The sequence below is a fragment of the Achroia grisella genome, unplaced genomic scaffold (assembly GCF_030625045.1).
Source record: "Achroia grisella isolate CSIRO2021 unplaced genomic scaffold, CSIRO_AGI_Agris_v1 utg2946, whole genome shotgun sequence".
NCBI classification, from domain to species: domain Eukaryota; kingdom Metazoa; phylum Arthropoda; class Insecta; order Lepidoptera; family Pyralidae; genus Achroia; species Achroia grisella.
The window spans coordinates 665,973-683,923 of record NW_026712782.1 but is presented as its reverse complement, the minus strand read 5'-3'; the positions used below and the strand labels follow the sequence as shown (position 1 = coordinate 683,923).

Sequence of the window (17,951 nt, the reverse complement as noted above, 5' to 3'; positions counted from 1 at the left end):
CAGACAAAACAAAAAAAGAATAGAATGGAAAAAGTCCAGAATGTTTTACAAATTTTTGTTCTTTTAAGTTTATATACTTATTTTCATTATTTTGTTGATTTTGGAAATACACAATATAATATTTATAAAAAATCGTTATAATGCGAAAGATCACTTTCCACTGTTTACTGTCATTCTTCAGGGAAAATTATTGTAATATATGGCAAGACTTCTGTTGCCTTCCGGACAATGTCGGGCGGTATTCGAGTCCGGGACCCAATGAAATCATTCGGATCGGGAATGTACGTGGGCAATACAAAAACATTGTTGTCGTAAATATTGCGCGATTTATATACAAAATTTGAAATCTGGATAATTTTGACTGAAAATGAATGGCTTACACACTGTTAAAATTTGAAATAGGTGTGTGGTGTAAGGATACAGTGTAATTTAAGAGGAACGCTTGACTTTTCGTGGCCTATTGGTGAATAATTTATTTCTGTGGTTAAAATGACCGCATCCACAATGATTGAATTGGAATCCTGGATAATATACCAATGTGTCCTGAACGAGTGCCACGTCTCCAGCTGTAAGTATAAAAATAAAATAAAATAATTTTGTTAAAAAAGATATATTTTAGTAAAGGAAAACCTTGCTCTTTTTGAAATAAATATAATAACATAGTATAACTATACTAAATACAATATAAATTTTATACATTAGTCATATTTGTATTATTATAAATTTTATAGTCTAATATTTATCTTTACTTTATATTTTATTATAAAAAATACTTTTAACGTAGGTTAATTTTGATTTCAATAATAGTGATGTTTTCTGTATTAATTAAGAATTATTATTATCAATATTAAATTTAATCAACAATTTATTTAAACATTTTTATACTGTAATTATAAAAATGTATGCATAAATCTTTAAAACTATGCAACAGATTTTGAAGCAGTTTTTTTAATACATGCAGTGATTCAAGAGGAACTTTTATATGTATAATACATGTACTCCTGCGAAGCCTGGGTTGGTAGCTAGTAATAAATAAACCGATCCCAAACTACAATAAATACAATATAATATTCATATACCTACTGAACTATTATAAAAATTTCAATTCTGTAACAATATTACAATGACCTCCACGGGACCTCTCTTTTAAAACAGCCGCGGTTAATATATAGTGAATCCGGCACGACGACATGGGATAACCCATGTGACTTTATGATCATCCTGCACTGGTCCTCCACCAGCGTATACCGTTAGCGCAGAAAGGGGCACTATTTCATATTCATTCATTAAAAAATATACTCCGCCATCACACGGAGCATAAATATCATGTTATCTGTATATACAAGTAGGTACCTATCCTATATATAATACAAATAATTATATTTAGAATAATAACACAGATATAAGTAATCGCTATAGGAACCAGTGGATGCCAAAAATCAAAACGTATACCAAAGTTGAAATATCAACTTTACCAACTTACGTTTTACTACGAAATCCCACATTATGGTGAAAGGCGATTAAATCAATATTTTAGTGAAAACCCAAACTTTCATCTATTTATAATTCAAGTTCGATCGATGTTAGATGTAAAGTTTGCATGCATTTTAATTCCTGGTAGAAAGCTAACTAACAATAAGTGGTCGGTAGTAGATGTTTTAGTCAGACATCGATTGAAAAAATGTACCAATTGTTGTGGATATCGTTTTGGGAAAATATATGGCTAGTAAAAAAACTATGGGTGTCGTTTTTATATAGAAATTTATATTATCAATCGTATCTTCCCAACGTATGATATTTTTTTAAATTGGTAAATATATAATGGTATGCCCGCCATTGGATATCTCGACCACGTTATTAAAGTCGCAAGTAGAAATTCTTTATTAAATGTAAAGAGTCTCGTGTACCTATATTTGGTATTTTTAGACGAATCTTCATACATGAGTGTATCACGTATGACCGCCTCTTCAATTAATGTTAATTGCCGTTGATCCTCACAAATGCACATGTTTCATGCTCGGATGTCTGTTATATATCAATGATGCACGGAAACACTCATAAATTTCTTAGAAGGAATGCGATTCTGTTTTACATAGCATGTGTTTCGTTGGGAACGTTCAAACCGTGTAAGTATTTGCAACACTATAATTATGTTCAAAAAGGAAGAGATTTTAGACTCGAATTATTCTTTTTTTCTGCGCTAATGGTAGTCAACAAAATTATATCACTAGTATTTAATATTAGATATTTATTTTACCACTATGACGACTCTTGTGACCTTATACTTTATGATACAATGAGAATCTACATTATAAATGTGGCGGTAGATTAAAAAAATATTCCAAAGTGCCTATTTTAAATTGTTACCCCAAACTGCGTCTGCTTTATTAATTAAAAGATAGCCCTTATCCCCATCCTCAATATACTATCTAAGATCCGTCCAGTATTTTAGTCGTAAAAGGTAACAAACAGACAATCTGGCAGACATACACAACACTACTAGTCTGGATGGATTTATTAAAAAAAAACTATTTTTCATTCACTTGTATTCATCAATTTTACTATTGTATCTCATACTTGACACCTTTGAATCTACGGTATGGGCTAATAAATTTACCTTTACTTTGAATAATTTATCGGGAACGCAATACTGTGTGTGACAAAAAGTATCCAACTCACTAAATTTTTCATATTGCTTTCCCTCTTCCATGAATAAAACCAAGGTGGCGACGACTGCCTAATGACTGCAGCCAATTTGTCTGACCTCAGCGCTTTTTGCTATATTTTCTTTTCTTAATATAAATTCTTTTTTTTGTTATAAAATTATTGTAACATTAACATTGCGCAATGAATTATATTATTGTCAGTGAATTGATGGAGCAAGAATAAATGTCATCTCTACTTTTAATCCCAAGGATGTTGTCAGCGAGTACGTTAATGAAACAAACAGAATTACGGATATCACAAGCATTTTTTGCGTACAAGTTTTTTTTGCGCCTGTGGTCATTTGAAGACTAAGGTGTCATGCTTTCATAACCTGTGATTTTTTACCGTATCTCATATACTTTTCTTTGTAACTCGAATGACAAATAGGGCTATGGCTTATCTGGTGGTAACTGAAACTTATATATATATATATATATATACATACATCATATAACGCTCGCAGTAACCCTTATACGTTGCCATTCGGAAAAAGTTAGATGACATGTCTCGATACCCTATAATTTCACTGCCTTATCTTATCCTTTTGTTTTCGATATCGATTTTTAGTTTATTCGGCAATTCCTTATAAGAAATAAATACGGCCTCAAGAAAAAGATTAATTGTACTTGTTATTAATAGACCTATGAATCGATTTATCACCACCCTAAACAGAAGTTACCTGAAGGGCGAGACCTTGACACCGACAAACCCTAACGATAAACCTCGACAAAACTCGATAAAGCTTTTGTCACTATGAAATTAAAACATAATTTGGAAGCTATAAAGTCCTAAGTTGAACACAAGAAAGTCAGTAGTTATATAAATAGTTAATTGTGATTCTATAATATGTAATTACTAACTGTTACCCGCGACTTCGTGTAATAACATTATTTTACTCGTCAAAATCGTACCAGCCATTTCAAGTAAGAATAAACACACAGACAGTTAAAAATATATATATATACTTTCGTATGATTATAGAATTTGAAATTATAAACAGACAGTTCTATTGTATTTTTTTGTATATATAGATCACTAGCAGATTTTTCCTGTTATATCTAGTAGGAAAGAATTAGCGTTACCACGCAGCATCACATTCCGTATACAAATAAGTTTTCAAAATTACTACTACACTATCCAAGTTGGTCTATACGTTTAGCTGAGTTAGGTGACAAAAAGACACATACACAATAATTATATATGTATATGTTTTTAATATTTGAATAGTTTTGCGGTGTTAAGCTCTACCAGTGTATTTACTGCATTTACTTGCAAAGTGATGACAATGTTTGCTTTGGTGAATGATATATGATTATCTCTTTTACATTATCAAAATGTTTACCTATCATATTTTTATCGATAACCACACTGTAATGCAGGCACACTTTTTTTATATACAGGAACTATTACATATAAGTTATGATATTATATATATTATTTTATTTATAGATTTAAAGTTTTTTTATAAAAACATTATTATCGTTAACGAATTTTTTGCAAAGGAAGTGTTTTATTTGACATTTAAATCTTTTTTTCTGGCAGATCTATAACAGACTCTGGTATTTTATTGTAAAACCTTACGCAATTGCCATAAAACGAATTACTAACTTTAGCCAAACGACATTTAGGTAAAATCTGTTTTTTATTTTTGCGGATGATCCAAACAGTGATTATTAAAATATTTGTCTGTTTGTCTGTGTGCGCTAATGTCAATTGGGTTTGGTTTTCATTAATATATTTTGGTAAGTTTTAATTAAAATTTACGTTTTAGTTTTGTTTCATTTGGTTTACAAATAAAAAAAGTTATAAATTATTGTCGTAAGACTGAGTATGAATTCGTGGCTTCAACTAGTTAGGTATAAAACGTAGTATTGTACTGTATGATAGGTATATAGAGATAAACAATGTTCTCTGTAAAGTTTGGACGTTGTATTAAATCAACTCCATTTACGAGATAATTTGGCGGTCTACAATTTCCAATTGATGTCAGTACCCAGCGAGTTAATCAAAAGAAAGGTATAATATATATATATAGGCTTCAGAGTTTGAATGTTTGAAGTGGTAAATCTGAAACTGTAATAAATCTTAACAAGAAGTTGCGTTTGGTTATATAAATTGATGTCTTTATCTTAATTTATTTGTATCGCTTTGAATCAAATGAATTTTTCTTCAAACAATAACGTTTTTGAACAAAAACCTCTGAGTTAACATATAAGTTAGTTCTATTTTTCCTGTTCGCATGTTATATGGAAAGTTGGCATCTTAGCTATGAATTTGTACCACTGTTACTAAACAAAAAATATAAAAAGTTTTGACGCCATTGATTCAATAGTATTTTGACGTGTAAGTATGTGATGTCGGTAGTCTAACTTTCTTATTTAAACTTCTGAGGAGATATTTTACCTGTTTTATATAGGTTATTTCAATCTTTAAGACACCAAAATATAAGAACACACTATTGGTTTAAGCAGAACTAGGAAATCCGCGTACATAAATCTCAAAACTCCAATCAACAAATGTACGGTTTTATTTTTATAATACGCTGTAATTACCCTGTCTGTATTCCCATTTGCCTATTCCCTATTAATTTGTACAGATTTAGTCAATCCCTTGTCTTCTACAAACAATTTGATATGTCTATTGAGTATTCCCAAATCCAATTACGGAATGAGTTATTTCTAAATTACATCCTCTGCTATTCTTTTTACTTAAAGTAATTTCCGATTACTCAATCTCCTCCTCAATTGCCATTGAGGCAATATTTTTTAAGGAAAATCCAAACCCTTGTTTGGTTTCGGTCTATACAATCCCGTGATTGAACGAATGATTAAGGGAAGGTCAGAGAGGCGAATTAAGATTTCATTTGGATAAAAGCTATTCCCTTATAATGTGTAAATGTTGATAGCCAATCGTTTAACATTCTTTGCTACATAAATTGATTTCGGATATTCTTTGCCTCGTTAATACAATTATAACATCCACGTAATATCTCGTTGTTCGATATTTTCTTATATGAATGTCTTTATATTTGAAGAAGAATTTAGTCATTCGCCTATTAATACAGCAATGGTTAAACGCTTGATATAGGTGTACATTATTTCAAATTGTTAAGCGCTTGCTTTTTGTTCAATCAGTTCCCTGGTTTTGCTTTATGGAAAAGTGGCATTGTATTCTTACTCCGCTATTTGCCGCCGCTCCACGAATTGTCACATAGACTGTTTTGTACGAATTGCCACATTATTACAATTAGATTTTTCTTAATTATTCTACTCAATTATTCGTTTGGTATCAATGTGTATTGGTGAACATCCTAAATTTCAGTCTTTTCTCATTAATATTTACAACAAAATTTTGTTTTTTTAATTTGAACCGAAACTGCATTGCTATATATTCTCTTGTATTGTCCATTCCATAACAATAGTACCGTTTCATACTCGTATCTGTATAGTAAATAAAAACATTTTATTGTAGAATAAATACAAAACTCATGTAAAGGTCGTTTCAATTTACGAAAGTGCTTTCAGTGCGGGGATTGTTCTGGATTCCTTGTGTGGAATGTGGACTATGAATGGACGGCCAAGGTCGTTTAGATGCTTCTGTCGTTTGCACTTCGAAATACCGTATGTCGGGGTACTACAGCCTTGCATTCTTGGACGTATGCGAGTGCTTTCGGCATATTTGACGTAAAGAAATGATGTTCATTTCACTCCTTTTACTGAATTACGCATTGATAATATTTTTCGGAGAAAGAAGAATTTACTTCCAATTCGTGTTTGTTACTTAACATCTTCGGATCAACTAAACAAATCTTGAAGAAGAATTTTTGCTTTTTCTGGCGAATTCTGGTATCTGTAGATCTAAACATATTTACCATATTTATATAGACTACTCACTACTCAAACCGGAGTTTATAATGGATACTAGCTGAATTTACAAGGGACAGTTATGTAGCCGTAGTTGGCACATCCATTAAATATTTCTGAAAATCTTTTAACTGCACTGGTATTGACTGTACTCAAAATGATTGTGTATTGATAGATTAGTCAACCATGACTATGTTTCATTTTGTTTGTGAGAAGAATTTATACATATAAACCATTACTTGTTTACTTACTTTAGCACAAGAAATTTGATCACGTAATATGTTTTATTAGACTCAGTTAAATTATTGAAATCATCTTGACACATCATTTATATGAAGTCATGTAGAATCTAGAGATCTTTGTGAGTTGGGCCGGTAGTGGATGATAGAACTTTAGCTATTATAAAATGAAGACGGTTCTATGGCATTCAGCCGGCCGCAGGAAGGCAGGTGTGACGCCAGCTGCTCAATTCCTTAAAGGTAACGGTTTTTTTATGCATGTGCCCCTTGCTTCTGCGCATGTTTTAATGTATTCCTACCTGTTTTGTTCGACATATTCTGCGCATGTTTTGTTGTAGCCTTATTGAGATGATCATAAAGTTTATATGTGAAGTTACCCAGTTGCAAATGGAATTGTTGGCACTCTAATGTTTAATAGGTTTACTTGACTTGAAACTAAAATTGATGCTATATATATATACCTACCAATACATATATTATATTTATACCTACCAATTTATATTGGCACTTATTATTTAAATATCTGGAATTTATATATTTTTACTATCACCGTTTAATTTCATTAGTATAAATTTATTGCAATAATAATCAATTCCTTCACTTCCATACTAATATTATAAATGTGAAAGAATATCTCTCTCTACATAGTTACGATAGTGCGCATTTATTTATAAAATAAAGGACACAGTTGTGTATTCATGTTTGTCATAATTATTTCTTTGTTTGAATTTTATGTATAGTAATTTCATTGAAATTACGACAATTATTAGATATATAATAGATTATATAATTAGTCAATTCATGGTAACGCAGATGCGTTACCATGAATTGACTATAGTGTGGGAGAAATATAAATATCCATTGTAACCTAAAAATATAATTATAAAACTCAAAATTAATTAAAGGAGTTGATAACATTCGTTCGTACTAATTCGTGTATTAAAATAATGCATATTAATAAACTTATAAAGGACAAAATGCATGCACATTTTATAATATAATATTTACCTCTGTTCATTGAGGTACATATATTGTTAATTACTTTTTATGTTTTAATATATAAAACATACGGTAATATAACAGGTATTATATACATATATATTGTATGTGTAATTGATTGTCTGAAGATACATTAAATGCAGTCACGTACAATGTTACCTCTAATGAATCATTAATTACCACTAATGTATGTAACACACCTCCATTGTGATCCAACTTAATACTTACCTAATAATAAATATTTTTCTTATTATCATTTAATTTGGGGATTTCGTCACTAGATATATGAATTCCCATCATACCTATGTATATAGATAGTTTTTTTATAAGTAATAATGGAAACACTACCCGCCTGTGCTAGTGTAAGGTAAGTATAGTAGTTTTAGACTTAGAGCATAATCGCCACATAGTTCATTACATTTTTCGACCCCACTATCGGATCTTTTAAATTATGCAACGGATTTCAATTAAGTTTTCACCAATAGATATTGTGATTCAAGATGAAGATTTATTTATATACTTAATACATATTTTTATAGAAGGAGAAGAGAAGTTAAAAAGTTTCGAATACATCGAAGCCGAGGCAGTTAGTAATCTGTATTATAGTATTATCAGTGGCACTCAATGAGGAATTAGCCATTATTATTGCTAAAAGTTGCATATAGATGGCGTGATTGGTATCGATGGAATTCTTCATAGTTTTGCAAACGTTTTAAAAAACAAAACTGTGTTTTCAAAAATGTTTAATCAATTTTTAAAAAGTTATATATACATGTTAAAATGAAATAATGCGTTTAGAAAAGTAATTTTCATATATTTACTCATTTTGTTATTTTCCAGTACTTAATTACACTTTAATCAGTGCTAATATGGGGCTCAATGTTTTCAAAATGCTTTCATAGATGGCATTGTCGTCATTTGTATCGGCCTAATTAAATGTCTTTTTTATATTTTCCAATAATAAGCACTTAATATATTATTATTGTAAATTAAACATATAAAAAATTTTTAAGTAAATTAAAAATAGCCGAACAAGCAAGTAATACTATTTCAAATAATACTTATGTATGAAGTGTTGTCATATTAAAAATAAATACATGTATTATCGATTTTTTGAATAATCGATAACAGGATTTTATTACAGCGCATTATTCGATGATGCTTTTAATGAGTCGTTGTGAACAGTAAATTTTCATTATTTTATATTATAGCAGTGTTCCGTTTCAAAGAACGGAATATAGTAGTACATTATTAGTGTCGTTGGTTATTTACATTTGTACTGAAAAATCGATTACATAATAATTTAAAATATCGAGTACGAATCGTAGCTGTCTTCGAATACTGGCAACTGGTAAGATTAAAATAGTATTTAAAAAAAAGAGAGAAATCGACCCTAACTCGAATACCATAAAGTTGATTTTCCTTTCTCATTAATATCATAGCAGATTGTTTTTAACTTGCGTGTGACTCTGTGGTATGATGTTTAACGTGTATTGTTATTGTACGGTGCATACATTTCAAAAATTATATTTTAATGTAGGTACATACATTTCTTTCATACATTTCATACATGTCAAAAATTATCTTTTAATGTAGGTACACACATTTCTTTCATACATTTCATACATGTCAAAAATTATCTTTTAATGTAGGTACATACATTTCTTTCATACATTTCATACATTTCAAAAATGGACTTTTTATGTAGGTACATACATTTCTTTCATACATCTCATACATGTCAAAAATTATCTTCTAATGTAGGTACATACATACTATTACATACATTTCTTTCATACATTTCATACATTTCAAAAATTATATTTTAATGTAGGTACATACATTTCTTTCATACATTTCATACATTTCAAAAATGGACATTTTATGTAGGTACATACATTTCTTTCATACATCTCATACATTTAAAAAATTATATTTTAATGTAGGTACATACATTTCATACATGTCAAAAATTATCTTCTAATGTAGGTACATACATACATTTCTTTCATACATTTCATACATTTCAAAAATGAACTTTTTATGTAGGTACATACATTTCTTTCATACATCTCATACATTTCAAAAATTATATTTTAATGTAGGTACATACATTTCACACATTTCATACAATACGTTTCTTTCATACATTTCAAAAATTATCTTTTAATGTAGGTACATACATTTCAAAATATAATACATTTAAAAAATTTCATACATTTCAAAAATTATCTTTTAGAATAGAATAGAATAGAAAATCATTTATTCAAATAAACTTAATTTAAGCACTTTTGAATAGTCATAACAATTTGTTTTTTATCTACCACTCGTTCGGAAAGCTGTCTCATCACAAGAAGAACGAGCAAGAAACTTGTGTGTTGCTCTTTTAAATAATCCTTGTAAGTTTACATTTACAAGTCGAAACGTGTGAATACAAACTACCAACAAGCACTAATTTTTTGGGTCAAATATAATCATGCAATAAGATTAAATCAGTCGTAGTGATAAGAGCAGACCAGTCCCTACAAGCAGCACTCGTTCACGAGTATGACGGATGAGCCAGCCATCACTGCGCTCGACCATATTTTAGGGAGCCCATTGACCCGGCCCACCACGCCGCCACATGTCTGGACATTTTAGTGAGCATGACTACTCATTCCACACGACCACGTCACAGCTACAAAAATTACTATATGGTAGTTACAGTATTCGCACTTTACATAAGGATGCATGCGGCAATCAATACAAAAGCCGCTACGCTATCATATATCAAGAAAGCAGTATGAAAATTAAAATTATAACGTTGTCCGCAAATAAACTTATTCTTGCTATATATTGCTATCATCTATAAATTCATCTATCTATAGCCTTTCATCCCCTTTCAATACTTTTTCGCATTAAAAAGTAGCCTTTCTCAGGGTCTACATTATCTATCTACCAAATTTCAATTAAATCAGTTCAGTAGTTTTGGCGTGAAAGCGAGACAAACAGACAGACTGAGTTACTTTAGCATTTATAATATTTGTAAGAATATCGCTATTAAAAATAGGGGTTGGTGAAAGACGGGTGAAAATTTAGGCGTGTATGTATTTTCAATGTAACATTATAAATAAATAAAAAATTGTCCATAATACAAAAAAATATTTTTTCGGGGTAGGCCACCCCTATGACTTAGGGGTATAAAAAATAGATAACAACCCTAACTCAGACCTGGCAAGTATACATATCAAATTTCATCAAAATGTGGGAGAAATATGGCAACTAACACTGTGATACAAAATTTATATATAAGATATAGCGGAATTCTCATTAGGTAAAAGAGGGGTACATCGTAGAATACATGAGGTATATACCAGTAAATTAAAAGTAGCTAAAATCAGTCTCATACATATAACGATTCAAATAAAAAATCGTATAGCCCGATTTTGATACGTACGAGTATAAACGTATCAAAATCAGGCTATACGTATAGCGCAGACGCGTTACAACATATCAAAAAAATAGGCATGGAATGTAAAATAAACCATAACATAATAGGTATATACATTGGCACATAAGCCATATCTGCAGAGTGTCGGCTAACGATATTATACCTACACATTTACATTGAATCTTGAATCGTCCCTAATGAGGTATACGATACAGTTACCTACATATCTATTATATACATATCTTTGCAAAACAGATGTCATGTAGACTGAATTGACTGCCATCTATTTTCATGCTTTGTTACTAAGCACCCACTAGTAATCCGAACTGCTTCAGATCTAGCGACATCTAGCGGCTACGGTGGCGAAATAAAATAGCCCGAAGAATAGCCCGAGTTAGGAAGGAACCATTTTCTTGTATGGGATGGGGTATCTGTATGTAATATTATGTTATCTGTGCTAGTAATAACTAACTAAGCATGATCAAGGTATATAGTAATTTCCATATTTAGTGACATTCAATCACTCTATTATGGAAATTAGTGTATGACTATAATCAGTGGGGATCAATGGCATAGTAGCCATTTTTAGTTCGAAAAACGGATTTAGATGGCGTCATTGGTATCGAATGGAATTCAACATTGTTTTGTAATCGTTTAAAACCCAAAACTATGTTTTTAAAAAGGTTTAATCTATTTTTAAAAAGTCATATATAGATGTTAAAATGAAATAATGCGTTTTGAAAAGTAATTTTCATATATTTACTCATTTTGTTGTTGCCCTGTATTTGTTTACAATTTAATCATTGCTAATTGGGGCTTATTGTTTCCAAAATACTTTCATAGATGGCGCTGTTTTCATTTGTATCACCGTATTTTAAATGTTTATTTTATATTTTCAAATAATAAGTACTTACTATATTATTATGATAAATTAAACATAAAAAAAGTTTAAGTAAATATAAAACAGCTAAACAAGAAAACCATATTATTCCAGTAATACTTCAATAGACACTGTTGCCCTCTTAAAAATAACTGCATAGATTTATCGATTTTTTCGAATAATCGATAACAAGATATTACAACGCATTATTCGATGGTGCTTTTAATTAGTCTTTGCAAACAGTAAAATTTCATCATTTTGTATTATACTCTTATTTGGAACGAATTGCAATGCATAATTTTTACTCGACGACGGCAAAATAGAGAGATTTTGACAGGTATGCAAGTACTATATATTTATCTGTTCGCTCATAACTTCGAAACTTGAAGAGGGAAATATTAATTAGATTGATCTGATACAAGTGTACTCTATTATATCAACCTCCACGCGGTCACCCTGGTAATTATAGCAATTAATGACATTAGTGACATAGTTCTTCTATTAAAAAAAATAAATACCTACTTATTGTAATTTAATGAATGAGAATTGAATGTGGTATAGAGTATATAAGGTCAACTATACTTTTATGAAACTTCAATAAACAAGTGTTATATGGTATCTAAATTACTGACATTGGTAGCTAAATATGAGTGTCCTCGAATTTTTAAAAATACTCATAAGAAACTTTACAAATACTCGAATTTTGCTTTTGTAGAAGGATATTTTCAACCTTACTAAATTGTACAAGGTTTTGAAACGATAATCATTCATAATACTATGATATATTACTGATCCTAGTACCTACTATTCATGATAATTAGTTTTTTAATATCTCCATTCGAGGGTAGGTTATTCATAATTTATATTATTAGATTTCATCACAAATAAAAATATCGATTTAAAATCGTAGGTTGGTCCATATTTTTTTATTATATCGAAATGACAACGAGTACTGGCAACATAAATGAAATGTTAAAAATATAAAATATAGGAATAAAAGAATAGGATAAACGACTTTAAGTCAAATGCTTAAAACATATTTTCACTAGCATTGGATTTTTCTCTTTTTTCATCATTTAAGTTAAGTAGGTACTTCAACTTTTGAATTGTTCCTGTTCAGAATTCATTGAACTTCTTATTTTTTGTCAAACTCAATAATTTAAATGTGTCTAAGGACTACTACAAATATTTAGTAAACTATCGTGTCTTTGAGGATTATCTCATACCAGGTATAACTATATGTTTTTAAAAACTTGCATATGTATGCGTGTGTATCTTTCATATTAAAATATAATAAACATAGGTACTTGGTGACCGCTTTAATGTGGTATTATTATGTTTTTATTATTGTTATGAATGTAACTTCAAAAAACTAACACTGATTTTATAATTTTTGATTGATTGAGAAAATACTGAAAATTATTAATCAAAATAAAGTACTAAACAGTAGTATTATTTTTATATTTTATTAGAACTGAATGAATATGATGTATGAATAATATGTTTATTGTGCTAATAAGGTTACAGTTTAGTTACTTTCATGTAAATTCATTCATGTAAGTTCATGAAAATGTAACATAGGTATATGATATTGTTTTCAGATTTTCCTGACATCAACAACTTAATACTGAACAAAGTTTAAACAAATAAGAGATGATATTCTAAATCTCCTAGTCATTCAGATGAAGATAAATAACATTTTTACTGTAAAGAACAGGAGTTCAAAAGAATAAGAAATATATATATATATATATGAACATTTTACTGTATAAAATAATAATGCAAGTAAAAATAAGAGAAAAAGCAGAAGAAAAATCTGTAAATTATTAATCACAATGCAATTAATAATATAATTAAATAAGTAAGAAAGCAATGGACTAGTGATGAGAAGAAATTCCAAGTAATTATATTATGTGTAACCGACTGCAAATAAGTTTATGATTTAAGCTCATGATTATTATTATATTGCTTCATCAACAAATCCAGGAATATTTTGTGTACCAGGAATTAATTATGAAATGATTTTGATGAAATATTATGTCTTGATATTGATTTATTTGGAATATAATATAAAAATAACAGAAGTGTTTGAAGTTTTAGTGGTATAACAGACAAGCAGTGAAAGAAATATTATTGTAAATTATTAACAATTGTTTATTCTGTGATTAATAAATTATTTAAAAGTGTTTTATTACCTGAAATAAAAATTTTATGATCTTCAAGTGTTGTGTTCATGCAATGTTAGTTTCACCTCATTCGATTTAAAATGTCAGGAATTATTTACTACATAATGATTTTGTATTAGATGGTAATCATATATATTTTTTAATGCAATGTGTATAATAATTCCCATTTACATCAAAAAACTTTGTGTAAATCTATATTTCTCTGTCTATAGACTTTGGTTGTGGAATACTAATAAGAAACAAAATCTAGAGACTGTAGTATATCACAGCATCCCAGAACCTTGTATTTAAGTCATATAAGGACTTAGTACCTACCTAATACTTGCTACTTTTTTAATCGATTAATTAATTTGCTCTCAATCATCATGATGAACAATGATGATAATGTTGAGAATACTGCCAATGATGAATTTTATGGTGGTCATAAATAAATACCACCGTCACTATCGTCAACAGTCATTATTGATCTCATCATCATCACCGTTACCCTCCCTCATCCATATTGTCAAAAGTTACTACCAACTATTATTAACTGAAATGTTAAATAAGCTGACGATCCATCCAACCACGACGCTATCCGACGTACATACATACACATATATTATTAAACAGCATTACGTCATCATGTCGTGCCCGCTATATCCCGCATACGTTATCATTCCGGAGAACATAGATGTTATGTCCAAATATCCTGTAATTTCGCAGCTTAATTTCAACTGAATAACAACTTACATAAATACCAAAAAACTAGCAGTAGAGGCGTAGTTTGTAGATATCGAAGGTTCTACAAATAGGTATAACATCAAAATAAGTACCTACATGTCATTAGCACCGATATAGTATCCCTGAAAGAACCTACATATAACAGATTGATGGTTTGCAGATATTATTTTCAGTTTTACAAATTGCCAGTTTACCATAATTAACTACATATTGAGAAACAATTATACACTGAAAATTATATGAGGTACCCATATGCACATCAATTGATTATAGCTAAAATCTATCACTATCACATAACAATTTAAATAAAAAAAACCGTATTAAAATCGGGCTATTCGTTAAGGAGCTATTGCTCCTTAACCGATAGCCCGATTTTAGTGCAGACGCGTTACGACATATTATTATCTTCGTCGGGAGAAAAAAGTAGGCATGTAAAAAAGTAACTGTAACATAGTACATAGATACATAGGTACATTAGCCGTGTCTGTAGACTGTCAGCGAACAATATTATACCTACATTGAATTTTCGATTGTACCCAATCAGGAGTTCGATACAGTTATATATCTATTATGTACGTATCTTTGCAAAACAGATGTCATGTAGACCGAATTCTCTGCCATCTATTTTCATGCTTTATTACTAATCACCCACTAGTAATCAGAACTGCTTCAGATATAGCGACATCTAGCGCCTACGGCGGCGAAATAAAATAGCCCGAAGAATAGCCCGAGTTAGGAAGGAACCATTTTCTTGTATGGGATGGGGTATCTGTATGTAATATTATATTATCTGTAGTATTATATATCTTGAGAAAATTAGAGTTAACATATTAATAAGAGTTACACATAAAGTATAGGTTATTAGTCTTCTAAACGTTCACTTAAATAAGCACTGTTAAGTTACATTGTCTGAGCTATGGCCTTGTATAAATTAATTTAAAAAGATGTCTTCTTTTATTTTTGTACTCTGGGAGATAGTTTATTAAAGGAACTAAATTAAAGCATTCTTTTCAATCGTGATAATATACACATCTACTGATATTTTTTACATTAAGGTTAGGTAGAGTGCATATGACATCCCTGTTGTTTCACGCGTCCATAAGCTACGATAATCGTTTACCATCAGATGGGCCGTATGCATTTTTGCCACTATCATGGTATTAAAAAAGAAACAGTATGTAGTATTGTAGTATGCTAATAAAATTTCAAATTAGGTAGATATATATAACATATATGAATATTTCGTAGAAACATTCAAACAACTTTCATGTAAGTGGTATCTGTATAAATAAATATTATTGTTTTTGATAATATTTCGTTGAATTAGAATGTTTGTTATTTACCGTTTGAAAGAAACAAACTACTAAATATTGAATATTCTCGATATATTGACATTGGTAGGTATATTATATTATGCGGTGCATAAAATAAAATGTTAAATTTAACCACTGCATAGTATGACATATCTAATGTACATATTAGTAAATGTTATTAAAATATATTTTTGAGTCATTCTGACAACTAATTTTATGATATTTATTGCTATTTATAGAATAAGTGTAATCGAAATATAAGGACATATTAATTGTAATTGTTTCCAATAGTTTATTTTGGTAGCAAAATATTTCCTTGAATTTTACAGCAACATACAGTCAAGAATTACTTATATAGTACACTACTCAAGAAGTGAAATATCTTAATTAGTCAAACTAAACTCCTGAGAGAGTTCAGATGATCTTCATGTATTATTTTACTGTTCTTTTAACGATTGTCAATGACCTAATGATTTATTAATTGGTCATTAGTACAAGATATTAATATGTGTAGGTAGTATAAATCATAAACGGGTTTCTAATGATTATTACCTATCTATAGGTTAATAATCTCCACACAGTCCACGCAGCCTAGAAACCATTGTGGTGAAACCATATGGTATTCGCCGGGTTGGGTTCAGAACTAATTTATTTTTCATCCTTGAAAGTCTTAGTTTTTCGTTCTTCATAGATTTCTTCATTACTAATGGCATAAATATATACTGCCGTACTAATAATAAAAAAATATTACAGAATTTACATCTGCATATCTTTAACCCAGAATATAAAATTTTTTTTTATAATGTTCTATTCTACCAATTATTTTCTTATTGTTATTGTATTTATTAATTTTTAACATTTAATTTTGTTGGCGTTTCAACTCAACTTTAAAAAAAAGGATAGGATTGATAATAATATGTCACAGAATGTACATAGTAATAATGTACGACAAACTGGTTGCGAATTCGGTACAATATTTCGCTATGGACAAGATAATGTAACAGTAATTGTAACGGTGCGCATTTTTGATTCTGCTGCTCTTGCGCTCGTTCTGTTAATTGGTTATTCAGAATGTGATTCGTCGAAATGTACACATCTTTGTCGCGCATTTATGTTAGCAAAACCGAACATAATGTACATTATTAAAAATGTTTACTTCAGATGAATCCGTATATTTCAAAGTCCATTTATTCCGCAACATGCAATTAAGACACTGTAATGTTGACGTAAATAAAATTAAATATATGTACACTTACAATTAGTTCATTCTTATTGATTATATTTTAATGGGCAACTATTCTATAAATAGGTATATGTTACTTTAATTCCATTGTTTCCTGTTAGTAATTAAACCTTATTTATATATATTTCTTTTTTTCAAGTTTTTGCTCTTGAATGTTAACATTTATAAGTAGTATTCACACTTTAGCTGATTGTTTTTGAAATCCCTATTTACTTCCTAATGAAATATTAATAAAAACTATAACATATCATAAATGAACTTTTCCACCTTTATCAATATAAACATGGGGGAAGTGAGAGGGGAGCATACAATAAAATATATTATGTGATGACCTTTTTTCCAAGGTTTTTGTTCCGTAATTAATACATA

The 17,951-nt window shown here is 29.6% G+C and overlaps 1 protein-coding gene across 2 annotated transcripts in view; it reads left to right on the top strand.

Annotated features, from left to right (window-relative positions):
* The first annotated feature begins 227 nt into the window (after nucleotides 1-227).
* Nucleotides 228-17,951, top strand: part of LOC131843248 (tumor necrosis factor alpha-induced protein 8-like protein) — a 69,479-nt gene continuing 51,755 nt past the window's right edge. Inside the window, exon 1 of one of the 2 annotated variants that reach the window (XM_059191855.1) lies at nucleotides 228-568. In XM_059191855.1, coding sequence (XP_059047838.1) covers nucleotides 490-568 — 79 coding nt within the window. In that variant the 5' untranslated portion in view covers nucleotides 228-489. The remainder of the gene's footprint in view (nucleotides 569-17,951) is intronic. The other variant, XM_059191856.1, reaches the window with a different exon arrangement.